Source organism: Furipterus horrens, unplaced genomic scaffold, assembly GCF_987537825.1.
Source record: "Furipterus horrens unplaced genomic scaffold, mFurHor1.1.pri manual_scaffold_3, whole genome shotgun sequence".
In the NCBI taxonomy this organism is placed as follows: domain Eukaryota; kingdom Metazoa; phylum Chordata; class Mammalia; order Chiroptera; family Furipteridae; genus Furipterus; species Furipterus horrens.
Window position 1 is genome coordinate 181,783,847 of NW_028327173.1, and position 20,692 is coordinate 181,804,538.

The window sequence follows — 20,692 nt, forward strand, 5'->3', positions numbered from 1 at the left end:
TCATCTCAGAGCTGCTGTTTCTTTGCCAACAGCAGAAATAGCCCCCTGCTAATTCAGAGCAATAGGCCTGAAGAATAGAGGCTGTAAACTGAAATGTCAGTCGTGACACCTGTTAAATAGGACACCTCAATCTTCCCACTTGCAAAATGCTGTTTAACCTAATTACTTAATGAAAGTATTGGGAGGAGGTAGCATTCAGGCATTTCCAAACAGCTTTCTACAGACACATGAATTTTTCTATTAACATTTTTAAAAGTTACAAGAATACACTCTTTTCAGTTGATGTTGAAAAGCCTTCAGGTAATGACTTACACTTTTTTTTAAAGCTTCTTTTAAGTATAGTAAAACTCCATTGTAATACATGGGTAATATCTTTCCTTCATATTAAAGGGAAAAAACTCAATGTAGATACTACACAGAAAAGACAGAGGAGTTTTGATCTTTGGTACTACAGGCTCTATCTTTTACTAGCCCTAAGCAGACATCTAAACACATGTACATACTTATCTGAAAAGAACCAGACAGGCCTGTACAAAGGTCAGATAATTATTTCAAGCCATGAAAATGAGGCAGACAACCTACACCACCTTAAAAAGGAGACTTTTGAGGAGATGGAAAATTCAAGTCATTGCTAACATGATTTAAAGGATATAAGCAAAAACAATTTCCACTTAAGTATTTTTGAGAAACTCAGCAACTCTAAACTGGCTTTGAAGCTTTAAAATCAGGCAAAGATTTGTTGATTCTCTTTAAATGTCAGAGTAAAGTGATCTTAGTAATATGAAATGTTCTTAAATTATTTGATAAACTTGAGACGTATATCTAAGTTCTGTAAGGGATATCAATAGTATATGAAAACAAAAGGGAATTTTGGCATAAGAATCTACTATGAATTATCAATATGTATTTGGACCTGGTGAGAAAAAAAAACAGAAAAGACATACAGCCTGATTTTCCTCTTGTAGAGGATAGAGATGATTATTCAAAATGGATTGTTTTCTAGGTGACAAGCGAACAGATAGTTGGGTGTGACTTCAAAGAGAAATACCTCTCAGCCTAGATTCTATTAATAAAATGAATGATAAGATGTTAAGACATCCCTAGGTAAAAAGACTAAAGGCTAATATTTTCATTGCCAAGTGCACTACTGTGAAGCAATAACCATGGTTATTGTCATCCTTATGGTGATCTATTAATTAAAAAAGATAAACAAGTTCAATTTCAAATATTCCAATGAGAACAAATGTTTGAGGTAAAATGGAGAGAATAATTTATGCACCACAAGATTCAACAAGCACTCACCAAACAGGGAAAAATTACTTCCTGTTGAAGTTAGAATGTGTCCCAAATTGCAACAATTTCCACTAAATATGATAACTGACTTTGCTATCATATACCATTAACACTAAATAAATTGATCCAGCTTATGAACTGACCATTAAAAAAAACTCAAAGAATGTATATTCTGATACTTTGGGGTAAAATGGTACATTTACACAATGGAATACTACTCAGATGTAAAAGAAGATTTTACTATTTTCAACAGCATGAATGGACCTGGAGAACACTATGCTAAGTGAAATAGCCAATCAGAAAAAGACAGGGTAGTCTCCAACAGGCTGCCTAGGCCCAGACTGGTACACGATCTGACACCACCAGGAGTAGATCCAGGAAGTGCAAATCAATCTAAGAAGCAGCAACAAACAAGAAGAAACACAAAAATGGGGAGACAGGGAAACAACCCCCCATCAAAAGGAAAGGAGAAATTCCCAGAAACAGTGCTAAATGAAATAGAGGGGAGCAAACTATCAGACATGGAATTCAAAACATGAATTATAGGGAGCTCAAAGAAACTACAAAGAATTCCAGGAAAACTACAAGGAACTCCAGGAAAACTAAAAGGAACTTATTGAGAATTACACCAGAATAAAAAAGGACATAAAAGCTATCAATAAGAGCCAGGAGGAAATGAAGAATACAATTTCTGAATTGAAGAACACAGTAGAAGAAATTGAAAGCAGGCTAGAGAAGCAAAAGATCGGATCAGTGAGCTAGAGAACAACATAGAAAAAAAATTCCCCGACAGTGCAACAAAATGAAAAAAGACTGAAAAAGAATGAAGAGGTTTTAAGAGAACTGCAGGACAACATGAAACATAATAATATTCGTATTATAGGAATACCAGAAGGAGAAGAAGAGGAGCAAGGGATAGAAAACCTGTTTGAAAAACTTACGACAGAAATCTTCCCTAACTTGATGAGAGAAAAAGTCACATAAGTCCAGGAAGCACAAAGGGTACCAATGAAGAGGAACTCCAACAGGCTCACTTCAAGACACATCATAATTAAAATGGCAACATTCAAAGACAAAGAGAGAATCCTAAAAGCAGCAAGAGAGAAATAGCTAATAACATACAAGGAAGTTCCAATAAGGCTATCATCATATTTCTCAACAGAAACACTACAAGCCAGAAGGGAACAGCAAAAAATATTCCAATCAATGAAAAACAAAGGCCTACAACCAAGAGTACTCTACTCAGCAAGGCTCTCATTCAAAATGGAAGGTGAAATATGTAGTTTCCCAGACAAAAAAAGACTAAAAGAATACACCTCCACCAAACCAGCGTTGCAAGAGACGCTGAAGGGTCTGCTTTAAGAAGATGAAGAAACAGAGAGAGACAGAGAGGAACACAAATACAAAGGGGGAAAGTGACAATGAATGAGTACCTATCAATAACAACCTTAAATGTAAATGGATTAAATGCACCAATCAAAAGACCTAGGGTAGCTGAATGGATTAGAAAGCATGACCCACATATATGCTGTCTACAAGAGACCCATCTTAGAACAAAAGATCTACACAGACTGAAAGTGAAAGGATGAAAAAAAATATTTCAAGCAAATGGACATGAAAAAAATGCTGGGGTAGCAATAGTTGTATCAGACAGATTTCACAGCAAAGGCCATAAAAAGAGACAAAGAGGACATTTCATAATATTTAAGGGAACAATCCATCAAGAAGATATAACCCTGGTAAACATATATTCACCCAACATAGCATCACCCAAATATATAAGGAAAATACTAGAAGACTACAAGAAAGATATCAACAGCAACACACTCATAGTAGGGCACTTTAACAACCCATTATCAATGACAGACAGATCTTCAAAGCAAAGAAACACCAAGGATATTGAGGCATTGAACAACACACTAGATCAAATGAACTTGATTGATATACATAGAACTTTTCACCCCAAAGAAGCAAAATACACATCTTTTCAAATGCACATGGGACATTTTCAAAGATAGACCATGTGGTAGGACACAAAACAAGCCTCAACAAATTTTAAAACATTGAAATTATATCAAGCATCTTCTCAGAAAACAATGCCTTGAAACTAGAAATCAACCTCAAGGAAAAAACTCAAAGACATTCAAAGTCATGGAAAATAAATAACGTGCTATTAAATAATGAATGGGCTAACAATGACATCAAGGAAGAAATCAAGAAGTTTCTGGAAACTAATGATAATGAACACACAACAACCCAAAACCTATGGGACACAACAAAAGCAGCCCTGAAAAGAAAGTTCATAGCAATACAGGCCTACCTGAAAAGGATATAAGAAACCCAAATAAAATATCTAACCCTACAGCTACAAGAACTAGAGGAACAACAACATATAAAGTCCAAAGTGAGTAGAAGGAATGAAATCATCAAGATAAGAGCAGAATTAAATGACATAGAGACTAAACAAACAATTCAAAAGATCAACAGAAGTAGGAGCTGATTCTTTGAAAAGATAAAAAAATCGACAAGACTTTCACCAGGCTCATCAAGAAAAAAAGAAAATGACTCATGGACATGGACAATGGGGAGGGATATGATTGCGGGAGAGGGGGTGGGTTGGGTGAGGGAGAGAAATTAGGGGAAAAGGGGACAACTTTAATTGAAAAACCAAAATAAAAAAGAGAAAAAAGAAAAAAAAGAGAGAATACCCAAAGAAACAAAATCAGAAAAGAAAGAGGAGAAATCAAAGAAATACAAAGGTTTTTAAGAAATTACTACAAACAACTGTATGGCAAGAAACATGACAACCTAAATGAAATGGACAAATTTCTAGAACATATAATCTTCCAAAACTGAATCAAGGAGAAGCAGAAAGCCTGAACAGACCGATAACAAAGAGTGAAATTGAAACAGTAATCAAAAACTCCCAGCACACAAAAGCCCTGAACCAGATGGCTTCACAGGTGAATTTTACAAAACACTTAGGGAAGAACTAATGCCTACCATTCTCAAACTATTCCAAAAAATACAAGAAAAGGGAAGACTCCCAAACTCTTTCTATGAAGCCAGCAGTACCCTAGTTCCAAAACCAGGATATGACACAACACTGAAAGAAAACTATAGACCAATATCGCTGATGAACATAGATGCTAAAATCCTCAACAAAATATTGGCAAACAGGATCCAGCAACACATTAAAAAGATCATATACCATGATCAAGTGGGATTCATCCCAGAGATGCAAGGATGGTTTAATATTCACAAGTCAATAAATGTAATACACCACATAAACAAAATCAAAGACAAAAACCACATCATCATATCCATAGATGCTGAAAAAGCATTTGATGAAGTACAACACCCATTTATGATGAAAACTCTCAGCAAAATGGGAATAGAGGAAACATACTTCAACATAATAAAGGCTATATATGAGAAACCTGAAGCCAACATCATACTCAATGGACAAAAACTGAAAGCATTCCCCCTGAGACCAGGAACAAGACAAAGATGTCCACTCTCTCCACTCCTATTCAACATAGTCTTGGAAGTTCTAGCCACAGCAATAGACAAGAAAAAGAAACAAAAGGCATTCAAATTGGAAAAGAGGAATTAGAACTGTCATTATTTGCAGATGACATGATAGTGTACATAGAAAACCCTATAGACTCCATGAAGAAACTACTTGACGTAATAAGTGAATTTGGCAAAATAGCAGGGTACAAAGTTAATATTCAAAAATCAAAGGCATTTCTGTACACCAACAGTAAAATATCAGAGGTAGAAACTAAAAAAAAAAAAAAATCCCATTTACTATAGCAACAATGAATTACCTAGGAATAAACATAACAAAGACATAAAAGACCTGTACTCAGAAAACTAAAAATCTCTGAAGAAAGAAATTAAGGAAGATACAAATAAATGGAAACAAATTCCATGTTCATGGATGGGAAGAATCAACATTATTAAAACGTCCATACTACCCAAAGCAATTTACAGATTCAACGCAATCCCTATTAAAATACCAGTGACATATTTCACAGACATAGAACAAGTACTTCAAAAATTTATATGGAACCAAAAAAACACCCTGAATAGCCACAGCAATCTTGAGACAGAAGAACACAGTAGGAGGAATCACAATACCTGATACCAAACTATACTACAAAACCACTGTGATCAAGACAGCCTGGTATTGGCATAGGAACAGACATATAGATCAATGGAACAGAATAGAGAGCCCAGAAATAAACCCAGGCCTCTATGGTCAACTAATATTCGAAAAAGGGTGAAGGAACATCAAATGGAGAGAGAAGAGCCTCTTCAACAAATGATGCTGGGAGAACTAGACAGGGACATGCAAAAAAATGAAACTAGACCACCAACTTACACCACACACCAGAATAAACTCAAGATGGATCAAAGACTTAAATGTAAGCCATGACACCATAAAAGTCCTAGAGGAAAACATAGACAGGAAAGTTTCAGATATCCCACATAGCAATATTTTCACTGATACATCTCCTAAGGCAAGGGAAATAAAAGAAAGAATAAATGAATGGTACTACATCAAACTAAAGAGTTTCTGCTCAGCAAAAGAAAACATCAACAAGATGAAAAGGGAACCGACCATATGGGAAAACATATTTGCCAATGAAACCTCAGACAAGGGATTGATCACCAAAATATATAAAGAATTTATATGACTCAACACCAAGAAGACAGACAGCCCATTTAAAAATTGGGCAAAGGACCTGAACAAACACTTCTCCAAAGAGGACATACAGAGGGTCCATAGACATATGAAAGAATGCTCAACATCACTACCCAACAGAAAAATGCAAATAAAAACCACAATGAGATACCACTTTACACCAGTCAGAATGGCCATCAACAAATCAACAAACAACAAGTGCTGGCAAGGATGCGGAGAAAAGGGAACCCTAGTGCTCTGCTGGTGAGAATGCAGACAGGTGCAGCCACTATGGAAAACAGTATGGAATTTCCTCAAAGAAACTGAATATGGAACTGCCTTTTGAACCAGCAATTCCTTTGCTAGGATTAAATCCAAAGTATCCAGTAACCCCAATTCAGAAGAACCTATGCACCCCTATGTTCATAGCAACACTAGTTACAATAGCCAAGTGCTGGAAACAGCCTAGGTGCCCATCTGTAGATGAGTGGATCAAAAAACTATGGTACATTTACACAATGGAATACTATGTAGCAGAAAGAAAGAATGAACTTCTACCATTTGCAACAACATGGATGGAACTAGAGAGAATTATGCTTAGCAAAATAAGCCAGGCAATGAAAGAAAAATACCATATGATATCACCCATTACAGGAGACTAGTGAACAACACAAACAAATGAGCAAAACTGAACCAGAGGGCATAAGCTTATGATCTCATTACCTGATTGTCTAATATAACAAGGATGCCAGCCTGTTAAACTAAGCACGCCGTTGTCCGGGGCCAGCCAGCTGAGCTGGAGTCTGCACGATCCTTCCCCATGTGGGAAGGCCACCCTCCCCTCTACACCCCCACTCTTATTAGGGATTTCTGGACCCAATGGTATGTAGGATGACGACCATGTCCAGCTTGAAGCAGCTAGAGTAGCACAAGACCTTCAACCATTATGCTTTATAAGATTATAAAGGGTCTTAAGTCTGAGAGGGGGGAATTGTTTTTTTTTCTTTTTTTATTGTTATAAAAAATTAATTAATTCATTTTTTTTAAAGAAGAATATAAGAAAGCGTGAAGCCAAAGAACTTATATGCACGACCCATGGACATGATCTAAGGGGGGTGGGAGAGCTGTGGGAAGGGGGGTATTGGGCAGAGGGGAGCAAAGGGGAAAAAAATTGTAACTACTGTAACAACATAATCAATAAAATGTACTTTAGAAAAAGAAAGAAAAAGTCAAGTACCATATGATTTTACTCATATGTGGAATCTAATGAACAAACTGAACTAATAAGCAAAACAGAAACAGACTCACAGAGAGCAGGATGACAGCTCTGAGGGTTAGGGGTGGAGGAATTGAGCAAAAAAGGAAAAGGACTCATGGACACAGACAACAGTGTGGTGATTGCAAGGGGGCAGGGTAGTGGGCGGAGGTCAAAGAGGGTATAGAGGGGATAAATGGTAATGGGAAAAATACCACAAAAATAAACTATATTCTTTTAATTTAAAAGAAAAGTCAATTTGCAAAAGCAGAAAAAAGAAATAAAAGTAACTATCCAAAGAAAATGAATTAGAAAGGGGTCTTGACTGATGAATGTACTAGTTGGTTTTTGGTATGGTTGGGTTCTTCCTTCACACTCTGGTAGAGAGTGCATACCATAAGGTCTTACGTTACTATACAACAAATAATTGACCACTCACAAATCTTATCCCACAGAATAGCTCATAACAATCATATAAATTTATCAGATGTGAACAGCCTGTTTGAAAAGTAATGACTACTTCCACTAGTTATACACAAAAGTAGATACCTTATATTCACGTTATCTATGTATGATGTATAGAAAGGTAATCATACTTATCCAGTGATATCAATCACCTTTTTCTTTAACCCTAAAAAGAAATGAATAAATTTCTCTCATATTAAGTTGCTGTCACATAACTATAAAATTGTTACCTTGAGTATTAATTACCAAACATTTTGCTACCTGATACAAACACACACACACACACACACACACACACACACACACACTCACAAATCACATCTGAAATGCACCATGCTTTTCTTCCATTCCTCAACAGGTTGCTTTTCATAGCCAGTACAATTTATTAATTTTGCTATCTAATTGTACTTGCATACCCTATCCCTGCCAAGAGAAAGAACAAAGTTTTATATTCTCTCTACACTACAGCTCAACTACTACTTACCAAAACATAACATTAATAAACAGTTGGCACATCTTTGTGATAATTTAGATACCTACTGTTTTTCTTGTACAGGAGAACTTCAAAGCAGTTTGACTCGTAGTTGTCAAAAGTCTGCCTGACTTTTTCAATGGTCTTCTTGTCAGTCAATTCCCCATACATAAAACTGGGGAAAAAAAACAATCCATTTCAGTTGTGTGTTGCTTTTCAAATGCTGCATAAAATCATATAGTTGTCTTTGTTAATTTAAATAATTAAATTTAGTTACAAAATATAATTTTGTTCCCACAAAATGAACTAAAATATTTAAACCATATTTTGATTGTTAAACTTCTTGCTAAAAGCTAGCTTTAGAACTTATTTCAAACTTACAGAAAAAGAGAGAATAAGAAGCAGCCCTCACTTTACACAGTTCATGTAGGCACTCATTCCAATTATTATGGTGTAGTTAAATAACACCAGCTTCCCAATACCACCATGCAAATTTCAGTTACCACAGAATATTAACTGTGAATAACTGCATAAAGTTCAAACTTTACTGTTAGCTCTTCAGTCTACAAATTGCTGGTAAATAACAGTAACACATCACAATCAAAAGCCAATCAGCTCACTTCTTCAAAGCCTGTCATTACTAGTCACTGTGCACCCATTACTCAATTCACACACAGAAGCAGAGCATGTAGCTATGTTGCCTCTTTGTTTCCCAATGATCAATCCACTTGACATTTTACAAAAATGGATATTAAAAGCAGGAAATAGCCATCAAAGATTTAAGTCCATCAAAAAAAAGTGAAAATCATCATGCTGAAAGTGAATGAGGTTATAGAAGAAACAGATGAACGTGGGAATGTTCACATGACTGCCATTGAGAGACTCTGTTGTCTACAGCCAGAGGGACTTAGGGAAGTAAGTTTACTTACCGACATACATCAAGGAAGTGATTGGGACAAAAGGATCAAGTTTTCCCAAAGTGACACAAATTTTTAAAAAAACAACTTCACATTAAAGGAGCCCTAGGAGGTAGTTCACAATAATGACCATGAGAGAATAAAAGAGTTAAAGTTGATTCAAACTTAGAAAGGAATATGCCATTTGCAAAGAAATGGAAAAAATGTCTTTATGTCATAAGTTATATTACAAGAAAGCAAGAAATGTTCAAATGACTCATGATGGTATTTCAAAGAAATGAATCACGTTAGTTCTTGATGTTTATAATGTTCTGAATCATAGTATATTAAATACTAGTTTTACGAGTATTTTTATTTCCATGTACTTTAACTAACAGTAAGTTTTCAGTGTGTTTACATTGTTAGAGGTCATAGAACAATCATAATTTCTTCCATTGAGTATTAAGATAGTATTACATGGATGTAGCTTGCATGATCTTTTTTATACTCCTATATATAACAAAATGTGAAGACTTCATATTACACCTATAATACATTGGCATTTTCATCAGTTACGAGGATTTTTTTTAAGATACATACAAGTATGACTAACAGAAGGAAAATTGAAGGAGATGTACACTATTACTATGACTAAAGAAACATGTAAAACATATATTAAAGAGTAAGATTCTACATCCCACAAAATTTTCCTAATGTTTAAAATTATCTATTTTTCTAAAAGAAATTCACCAGAAGTCTGATAATCTACCAAACAGAACTCAGTCAAGGACTACCCATCTTTAAAATTCTGTTCTCAACACTTTCACAATCATCAGCTGTCCATTTGGTTTTAAATATGAGTTCTACTAGTTAATATAATTGTCTAAATCATTTCTTCCACCAGGAAGAAATCGGTGTCACTAGTATCTTGAATAAGTTTCTGAAGACTCAAGTATATCCTCACTATTGCTTTTGTTCCAAGTTTCAATGACTTAACATGTTGTCCAGAGGCAAATCCTAGTGTGGTGGGCCTGAAGCTTATACGATTTTAGGGGCCTTCTCTAAGGAAAAAAATACAAAATGATAAGACAAAATTATGCACAGAACCTTGGAAGATATCCACCCAACTGAGGGGCCCTTGAAGGTTAAGATTTATTATACTCATGGAAAAACTGCCCCTGAATATATCAATCTAGGAAAACTACAACTTGCAAAGCAGTTTGTTAGCAACATCCACCAAAGACCAGCAGGATTCACTAGCAATGCCATATCACTAGAAATTAGAGTAACTCAGACCAATCTTATGGTAACACTAACCTAAGCAGCTAGAATTCTGAAAAGTAAGAAATGAAAGGAAATAGATGAGGCAGATCAAAGATTGCCCTAACAATGTGCATCCCACGTTTTCAATTATAATATTTCTATTTTTATTTTTAAAAGATATTTTCATTGTTGTTATAATAGTAAAATAAATGGGAATCTCAGAATAAAATAACAAACTTTAACTCCCAATCTTACAGCTAAACTAACACATGCAGTTTCAGTGGCTGCCTGACAGCTCCAGGGCAGGCAGTGGTTAGGGGGTGGAGGGATCGAGCAAAAAGGATAAAGGACTCACAGACAAGGACACAGTGTGGTGGGTGATAGCCATGGGGTGGGTGGTAGGGGTGTTAAAAGGGATAATTGGTAATGGAAAAAAAATATATATATATATAAAAGAAGAAAAGCCATTGTTTCTGTCTAAAACCTGGATTTCAGTTCATGGAGATTTTATGAAAATCTCTTGAAGGTATTGTAATTAAATTAGAATACCTCAGTTAATAAGCATGAAGTCCCACCCTCCAAAAATAAAAAATTAGTTTAAATCTGTTAATAAATATTCTTTACAGATAGGTGAACTTTTTAATCAACCAGTTTTTGAAATGATGATCATGATTTATCAACTGTATTTTTAATCTAAAATCTCTTTAATAAAAAGAAAATATCAAAAACAAAACCAAAAAACGATAAGGGTAATTAAGCTTACTAAATGTCTGTGGTCCTAAGATAAAAAAAAGAAAAACCATTTTACTTCTATTACTAAATGTCAGGGTTCTATAGTTCAATAAATAAAAACATAATATTCACAACTGGCCAATAGAAAAAAGTGAAAAAGAAAGAAAGAAAAAAGAAAAAGAAAACATCTATAATGTAACAAGAAACAAGGACAATAATAAACTCTAATAGGACTGAAAATTAAGTTACAACTTAAAAATAGAGGCTGTTTCAAAAATTGATGTAATAATACCACTTAAGAAGAAATACAGCACAAGTTAAAATTCTGATGAGAAGATGAAAACCAGAAATTTCTCAAATAAACTATAAAAATTCTATAGTATATTCATTATTTTAGCCCTCCCAAAACTAAAATCTCCTATCCTAAGAATACAAAAGCATTTTAAGAAAAAAAGTCTAAGACTACTACAATCTGAATACATTTTTCAAAATAGTCTTTTATTTTTTACATTGCTTCACCAATATTAGAAATGGCTTCTACAACTGTACTGTTTATTTTTTTTGGAAGGGAAAATTTGATGCACAGAAGCAATCTATCTCCGCTATAATAATAAGCAGTCACGACATAACAGAATCACTGCACTTGGGGGATTGCAATTCACAGGCAAGAGGTATAGCTTCTCTGACTCTCAGTTTCCTCAGCAGTAAAATTATGATAATGTTAACATAACCCAGAGGGTGAGGATTAAAAAGATAATGCACAGGAAGTTGCAAAGTAGAATGTGAATGTGTGGTACAATGGCTGAGTGATTACTGAAATGCTTTTTAGGGGTGGAGTTAGAAGAAGACCCCTCCAGCCCCAACCTCACTCCCTTGCTTCTCCACAATTCTAGGACAGGGGTTGGGCCACGCTTGCTAATGGGCAGGGTCACTGAGTCTTACTGGGAGGTGCACATAATTTTGTGTCTTCTTTCTTTGCTAACCAATGAGGCTGAAGCATAAACACCCAGGCCTGCTTCTGGTTATCTGGTCACTTTTCTTGCCACACAACCAAGTGGCGGTAAGATCTGGTCTTGAGAGTAAGAGAGGAATTTTCATCGGGCCTGGTGTAAGCCACATCCAGCTTGCCTAAACAATTGGTAGTGTATCTTTCGTGCATAGTTTGCCCTAGGAAACTTCTGCGGACAGCTGACTTTGGTTTATATCAAGATTTACTACTTATTTTTGGATCTTTTCTTCTGCCATCAATATCTCACAACAAGCCTCACAGTAAGGATGGTTATAATGTTGATAGACTTTCAAGGGACAAAGGAACCTTACAAAGAGAAAAAAATGTGTAACCGAGTCAGGAGATCCACTAGCTACCTCAATCTGCTAATGGTCAAACAATGTTCCTGAACTAAAACACTGCATTCAGTCACCACTAGAAATAATAATATTATCTTCAGACTATAGTTCACAGACTAGCAAATGCTTCATCAGAGAAACCACACAGGTTGACTTAATGCAATGAGTTGTTAAATGTGCTCTTCAGCTCGGAATCAGCCATCACAGTAAAATCATCGCGAAGCTAATGGGAGGCTGGACTGAGATCTATAGTCTATAGATCTGTAAGAATAAAAGGAGAATTTAGAAACAAATGAAAACACAGGTTTCAAAATATGAAAGAAGTTTGGAATAATTCAAAGCATTACTTTATACAGTAGATTGTAACCAAAAGGTTTCACAACACATTAACTGATATGGGTTTAAAAGGATTCAGGTAGAGTCATGAGGAGTAGACACAGGACATGTAATTAAGGGAATTCGGGCATAGCCCTGGACGTCTCTAACTGAGGCAGCTCAGCTCTCCAGCATAAGCATCACTGAGACACACCTCCGCTGTCCAGCATGAGCATCACTGGGGCAGCTCTGCTCTCCAATACTTTCCGCAGGGCCACTTTGTAAAGCAGACCCCACAGCCAAAGGGAACCAGACTGACATCCATCATGTGTAATGTGCCCTTGTTGGCAGAGATAATCTTGTGTTAATAAAACCACTTAGGATACACGTCCAATAAAGTGTTTCTTAATATCTCTGCTTCATTCTCTAATTTGATAGCTTGAGCAAAGGATTATTACTGGGCCCTTACAAAGAAAACAATGATTTTGAAAGCATCTATCTACTCCAGTCCTCCTTCCTTACCTGACTGCTCTTGTCACCCCTCTATACTAAAAAAAAAAAAAAAAAAATGCAGAATGGGCTTTTAAAGTTTCAGGTTAATAAAAGACTAAAATGTTGATAGGGTTTCTGCCTAACCTACAATAGTATGTCTTGGACGTCAGGGTCATGAGATAAGAGCATATGCTTTTAAATGTCATTCCCTTCAAACCTACAATCTCCCTTACAAGTGCAGTATGTTTTGTGTCCTTCAATAAAGAGCCAAACAATCCAAAGGCATAGAACACAATTATTAGACAATAAAATGGGCTAGAGAATATGTTTTTAATTTTAGTTAAAATAAGAATAAGACAGTGCCTAGAACACATCAGATATACTGAAACAGAAATTTAGTTACTACTATGAAGTACAAGGATCCAGGAAAACTGGACTTCTCTCTCATGGCTGGTGAGAGTGGGAAGAGAAGACCGCTCAACAGCAATCTGAGAACAGTAATGTACAAACTCTGTGTGTTTTACTACCCAGTGATCCTATTTCTGGGCATCAACAGAGAACTTCTCATATGGGGCAACAAGAAGATATGTATGAGGATGTTTATCTACAAGTTGTTTTAGGTAGCAAAATTTTACAACTTGGAGCTCATGACTAATAAAATAGACAAAATGAAGGCAGTGAAGACGCTAGAGCAGTACACAACAGACGTAATGAAATAGATTATCATAGAGCACCATAAAAAATCTCAAAAGCATGTTGAGTGAAAAAAAATAAGAAACTATAAATCTTACTGCATGGTATGAATTGCATGGGTCTTAAAAACAAACACAAAGCAACATCACTTAAGAATACACATATTTAATAAACAAATATAAGACAGATTAGAAAGATGTACAATAAACACATTATAATGACTAAATATAGAAGAAGATGGGGGATGTAATAAAGGGGAAAAGAAATAAAATAGAGAGCTTTCCAGAGAGTACAATGATAATATTGGGACAAACTGAAGCATATGGTTAATTAGATTTTGTGCACTTGACCTAATGGGGGAAGGGTTGGAAAGGACAAGAAAGGGAAAAAATTAAGAAAACAAAAGAAACAAGTCTTAGCTTCTTGATATTATAAAACTACAAATTACTATTTTTTATTTTCCCATAAAACAATTCATATTTGAACAATTAAAAATAGAACATGGACTCTACCCAGTTACTACTTGACTTTAATCCATCTAATGTAAGTTATATAGAAAGATAATTCTTCTTTTTCAGCAAGTAAAGTGTCATGTTTCTTCACACAAACTGACACTCACTGATTTGTAGTTTCTTATTGTTATAAGTCTTACTCCAAAACTTGTCATGATTAATAATGATGATCAATAAAATTCTTTGAATTATTTACAAGGCTGACCTCAGTGTCAAATGATTTATCTCTATCTCTATATTCAATTAAAATTCAATGATTCCCAAACTGTAATAACTTTTATCTATTAACACTGCAAGTCTAAATGTGTATGCATATAATTTTCTTCTTTCATTTTCTGTTTCTATCTTATATTCAAAGGCTTCTATAGATTTACACAAGGAATAAAATAACTATATGTAAAAAAAGTGAGACATGATACAGATAGTGTTTATAAACTGGTTTTTATATTTGGTTGCTTCACTGTTTTGTTTTGTTTTTTAACTTAATAATATGTTGTTAGCTTCTTCCAGTGTCATTATCCTTCCAATATATGATTTAGAAAGTTAGGGCTTTGCCATGATTTTTTTTTTAACAAATCTACTACTGGACATTTGATTATTTGTAGATCTTGCTTCTTCTAAAAAATGCCACAGCAAACACAAAATGGCTATAGTTTAATTTTAAAAAGGGATGAGGGTTTTTCAAAGAGGAGTGCATTAAAACAAATACATCACTAAGAACACCTGATAGGGCTCAGATATCATTTGCTCATATGTCAGATGCTAGTCATCATTGCTCTGTGGGGACATTAAACTTACTGCAATTTTTAGATTACCTAAGGACTCTGGGCATTGAGTGCAATCAAGTGATAATTGTTTATGTTAAGAATATTATCATTTTAAAATAGTCCCTAAAAACAGTGAAGAGGGGTTGGGGGAAGACATCTTCCAACAGAGAGAAATGAAAAAGCATAACATAACCCAAAGTTCTCTGCCCTCTCACCCACCCTAAATACTGTAACATTGGAATGAAATACAGTAGATAAAAGCATGTTATATGGAGGCATGTGAGATCTAGCTTAGGTTTTATTGCAAAACAAGCCAATCTAACTCAACAAGTGCTGTCATAAAACACTGAACTGTGTCCTGTAGTGCACGCAAAAGTGAACAAGATGGAATCCTTACTTTCAACACATTTATAATCTGGCACTTGCAGTAGGAGGGAAAAGCAACTCTATCAGGGGATAGAATATACTAATATAACATACCAGCATTTTTAAAGTTATTTATTTATTTGTTTGTTTGCTTTTTAGAGAGGGGGAAAGGAGAAAGAGAGGGAGAGGAACATCACTGTATGGTTGCCTCTCACTCACGCCCCCAACTGGGGACCTGACGTGCAACCTAGTCATGTGCCCTGACTGGGAATAGAACCAGCGACACTTGGCTTCGCAGGCCGATGCTCAATCCACTGAGCCACAGCAGCCAGGACATACCAGCATTTTTTAAATGAACCTTCTGTAGGAAAACTTGCACCGGCCAAAGAAAACAGGTTGGGGATTGGGGGAACACAGATATATGGGAAGCAAGAAGAGAGGGCAGCAGGACTTCACAATAGATCTATATATGACAACAAAAGCAATAGCAATTAAAAACCCAATGGTAAAGGAAAGCTAGTTAGTTTAAGGCTAGATGATAATGCCACATGATGAACTATTAGGAGTCAGAGAGGGTAACTACATCTTGTTGAGAGCATCATAAATACCTTCAAGTGAAAGATGGCATCTGAAACAGGTGTTGGCAGGATGATGGGATGTCCAAAATCCAAGAAGGGGAAATGGATATGGGAAAAACAACATTTCCTAGAACTCTCCCTAGAGCCTGTGCCACAGGTAAGATCTACCATAAAACTAACCTTTTCCTAACCTAAATCCTCCTGAGATGTAAGGGCACAGGATGCTCAATACAAATCTTAGCCTTTCAGAACTTAGAACACACACCTTAACGACAGTGATAGCCCAAGAGCTAGTATCTACCCAACATAAAAAGGCACAAAAGGCACCAGTGCTGCCAAAGGGAGTTTCTCAATGAGAAGCCTAACAGTTTACCATCTATCTGTTTACTAATTTCGAACTTGAGGGTGAAGGTTCGATATGAGAATAATTTAGTAGAGAAAAATGAGGGTTGCTTGGAAAAGAATAAATAAAAGATTTTTAAAGATTATTTCTCAAATCAGGCTAAGCATCAGAACCATCTGGGCTGACAGTTAAAAATACTCATCCCTGCCCACCCCTCCCCTACCCACCTTGGGTGATTCTGATTCAATAGTTTTGAGGTGAGATACGATAACTTATGTTTTGCAAAACCTTTCTAAGGGATTCCTATTCATGGTATAATATGAAATCCCTGCCCTCCATGAGGTTGCAGAATAACAGGGGTCCCTGTATATACCTGTACGTGCATAAAATGTTTCTCAACATAAACAGGTAGAAAAAAGATAAATATTGTGTTTCCCTGGACAAGTCCTTTAACATAAAACTCCACCTCGGTTTTCTCTGAAAAACATAATATTTGGAATTGAAAAAATTCAGACCCCTTGTAGCTCTAAAATAACATGATTTTGGTTCTTAGTTAAGGGAGATCTTTAAAGAAAAATTAGTTCAAGGATGAAATATCTCATCTGCGCTTATTGAAATATTGTGAAAAGTTTTCAGTTATAAATTGGTTCCTTATATGGAATTTTCTTTTTTATTATCTTTTTTGCAATATTCTCTTTAAGCTCATACATATGGCATATTTTTAAAGAATTGTTTTACATAAGTCAGGCAAAACAATAACAGTACAATGTACCAACATTACAAAGTACATTGATTTACACAGGGTATAAGAACTTAATTTCTCTGTTATTTAAATGTTTGTGAACCATGACCTACTGAGTTGGGGGTTGTTTCCTCTACTTTATTCAACACAGCTTTAGCAGCCATCAGGGCCTCCGTGAGGCAGGATGCTCCTTTGATCAAAGTTCCACCCCTCTAATCATGTTGTTGGTTCCCCCAGCATCCAGCCCCCATTCTCAGGTTATCTAAGGACTTCCTAATAGTCACCTCAATGACATAACAAAAGACAACTTTATTGCCTTAATTGGAAGCCTTTTTGGAGCTCTGCAACAGGAGCTGGTTTGAAGACCAAATGTATATTTATTATACATCATTATATCACAGTTGAAGCTTTTTAACCACATTCCACATTAAACTTCAGAAAAGGTCCTGATCTGTTCTATTACCTACCTGCAAGTGCTGCTTTTCTGCATGACGTCAGCTCGATGATATCCAGAGAGTTTGCAAAAACCGTCATTACTATAAACTACAGGCCAATCTACAATCTGGGCATTTCCCAGTAAGAAACTCGACTCTAAAGGAGAAAGGAAAAAAGAAGATTTTAGCTTCATTTAGTAATGTACTTCTTTCAAGTAATCAAAAGAAATTCATAAAGATAGACAAATGCAACTATGGTGTGCTATGGTACAAATAATGAAACCTGTTCTTGAAATTGACATATAATGAGTTTAGCATGATCATCAAATGAGATCTGCATTAAATACAAGATTTCCATACAAACTAAAAACTCCCATTGAGTCATGTGTACTCTAGGCTATAAAAACAAAGTAGAGTTAACATTAAATGTTAATGACTATAATAATTATACCTAAAAATAGCTTAATTTATTGAGATTAGGGCTAGTCATTTCTCAAAAAAAATGAGAATATCAGACTTGATAACAGAGACAAACTTGGATGACTCCTCCAAAAATTCTATTACTATAATTTTGTACATGATGGAAAAAATTTGATTGATCTTAAGAAGTCCAATTTAAAATAACATTGTAGAGTTCCTTTGTAAAATAAAATTATTCAAAGATATTATTTTCAACCACATGCTACAACAAAATTTGGAAACTATCTTCAGTCTAAATAAAGAAACATTTCTGGTCTATTTTACATAAAGAAGTAGTTTTGTTTTATGTATAAAAATTAATACAAAGATATCTTTTGGTAACAACCTGGACTGAATATCCAGTACTCTTAGGCAATAACTTTAGCAATATTAAGAAAACATGATAAATATGTTAACATTAAAATGAATTAAAATTAAAATAATATTAAAATATAAAAATAAAAATTATTTTTCAATTAAATATTTTTTAAAAGTACTAATTTTAAAAGAAATACTACACTTAAAAATACTCAAACTATCTACCTAAAATAATCTCCTTTGAACTCATATTCAGAGTAATGTACTAAAAAGATAAATTAACTTATGAATAGAAAACTTTAAGTTTAAATCCTGACTCAAAGTTGGTCTTCATAAAAATCACAATGCAATTCAACATTTACTAAGTAGCTGCTAAGTAATGGGCACTACTCAGGCTAGACTAAGGAACAATACAACATAACCTTTGCTCTCAAAACACACATTAAGAAATACAATTATGTAATAACAACCAATTACAATTTAGCAGAACAGATGTTAAATGAAGAAGCATAGTACAAAATATGGGGGGGGTGGGAACCTAAAAACCAAACGAAAGTGGGCAGAAACTGAAAAATACAAACCCTTGAATAAAAGGAGATATATTAAATGAGATACTCATTTAACTGTCCATTCCCGTGTGAGCACTTCCCAATTTGTATAGTTCATGAGTGACAGAATTCAAGCAGAAAAGTTAAAGGTCACAATTTCGGGCTGCCAGAACAACTTAAAATTAAGGGGGAGATGCTTTTACATATAGAGCCATAAACCTACATACAATCCACCTCAAATCCTTATCTGTGACCTAAACTGTGCGTACACAGGATAGGACTAGAAGGGAATTCATTAAGTATATAAATGACAAGAAGGTTAAGAGGCAGGAAAAAATTCCACTACTTCCCCAAGGCCAAGATAAATTTCAGAGTTCAAGTCCTCCTATCATGCTAGAGAAGCTTGGTAAATTTCTCAAGATTTCCATTTAAGCCACAGAAGGCCTTGTTTTAGAAGTGAAACGTAAGTCCCAGGAAAAAGGTCTATGACCTGCAAATAAGATCAAAAACGTAGAAGTTTCTATCTCCTTACCTCCCCACCCTCTCTCTCTCCCTCCCTCCCTCCCTCTCCCACCACCCCCACACACATAAGGCAAAAATCATGATAAGGTAACCCACCAATAATTTAACTATCTGCTAAAGTAAAATGTACCCTTCTTCAGAGGAAAATAATAAAATCCACACTCTCCACAATGTATCAGCCTAATGTCCAGTATACAATTAAAATTATTAGGCATTAAAAAAAAAAAAAAAACAGAAAACTGTGACAACAATCAAGGGAAAAACAAGCAATAAAGAGGCCAAATTGGGAACATAGAAATAAACAATGCAATCTCTGAAATAAAAAAGCCACTGAACAGGTTTAAAAGTAGATTAGACCCCTAAAAAATAAAGGGCAATTTAAAAACATATCAATGAAAGTCATTGCAAACTGAAGAAAAAAAAAGAAACAAATTAAAAAGATGTCCTGTAGGACAATATCAAGCAGTCTAAAATATACATAGTTTAGTGTGAGGGGAAAAAAAGAACAGAATAAGGACCAAATGTTATTTGAATAAATGATGACTAAAATTTTTCCAAATAGCATAAAAAGTAAACCACAGATCTTAGCTCAGTAAACCTCAGGCCAGAGAAACACAAACAAAGCCATAGTAGGAAGATAACACTAAAAGTAAGAAAAAAAAAAACACAGAGCCTCACATAAATGGTCAACTGATTTTTTTTTTTTTTTACAAAAATACCAAGGCAGCTTAAATGGTAAGAAAAAAAAAAAAAAAAAAAAAAAGTCTTTTCAATGAACAGTGCTAAAACAACTAGATAACCACATAAGCAAAAATTGAACTATGACCTCTATCTCACACCACACACACACAAAAATAAAAATAATTTAATGGGTCGTTGACTTAAACACAAAAATGAAAACTAAAGGAAATCATAGGAGAAAATTTTTGCAACTCTAAGGAAGACAGAAATCTCTTAGATAACACTCATATAGTAATCATCATAAAAGCATATGTGGTTAAATACATTAGACATCATCAAAATTAAAACCAATTGCTCATTCAAAGATCCTGTAAAGAATATAAAAAGGAAATCCACAGACTAATAGAAAATATTCACAATACAGGTATTGAGAAAGAACTCTTATCCAGAATACACAAAAAATTCCTACAAAAGGACGAATGACCCAATTAACAAAAAGATCAAAT

General features: G+C 34.9%; 1 protein-coding gene across 1 annotated transcript in view; it reads right to left on the minus strand.

The window, feature by feature from the left end:
- KCNH5 (potassium voltage-gated channel subfamily H member 5) overlaps positions 1-20,692 on the minus strand; it is a 291,655-nt gene that overhangs the window by 249,208 nt on the left and 21,755 nt on the right. Inside the window, exons 2-3 of the mRNA XM_090272071.1 lie at positions 17,692-17,815; positions 8,247-8,353 (exon numbers count right to left, since the gene is read on the minus strand). Of these exons, the coding sequence (XP_090128197.1) occupies positions 8,247-8,353; positions 17,692-17,815 (231 nt within the window). The remainder of the gene's footprint in view (positions 1-8,246; positions 8,354-17,691; positions 17,816-20,692) is intronic.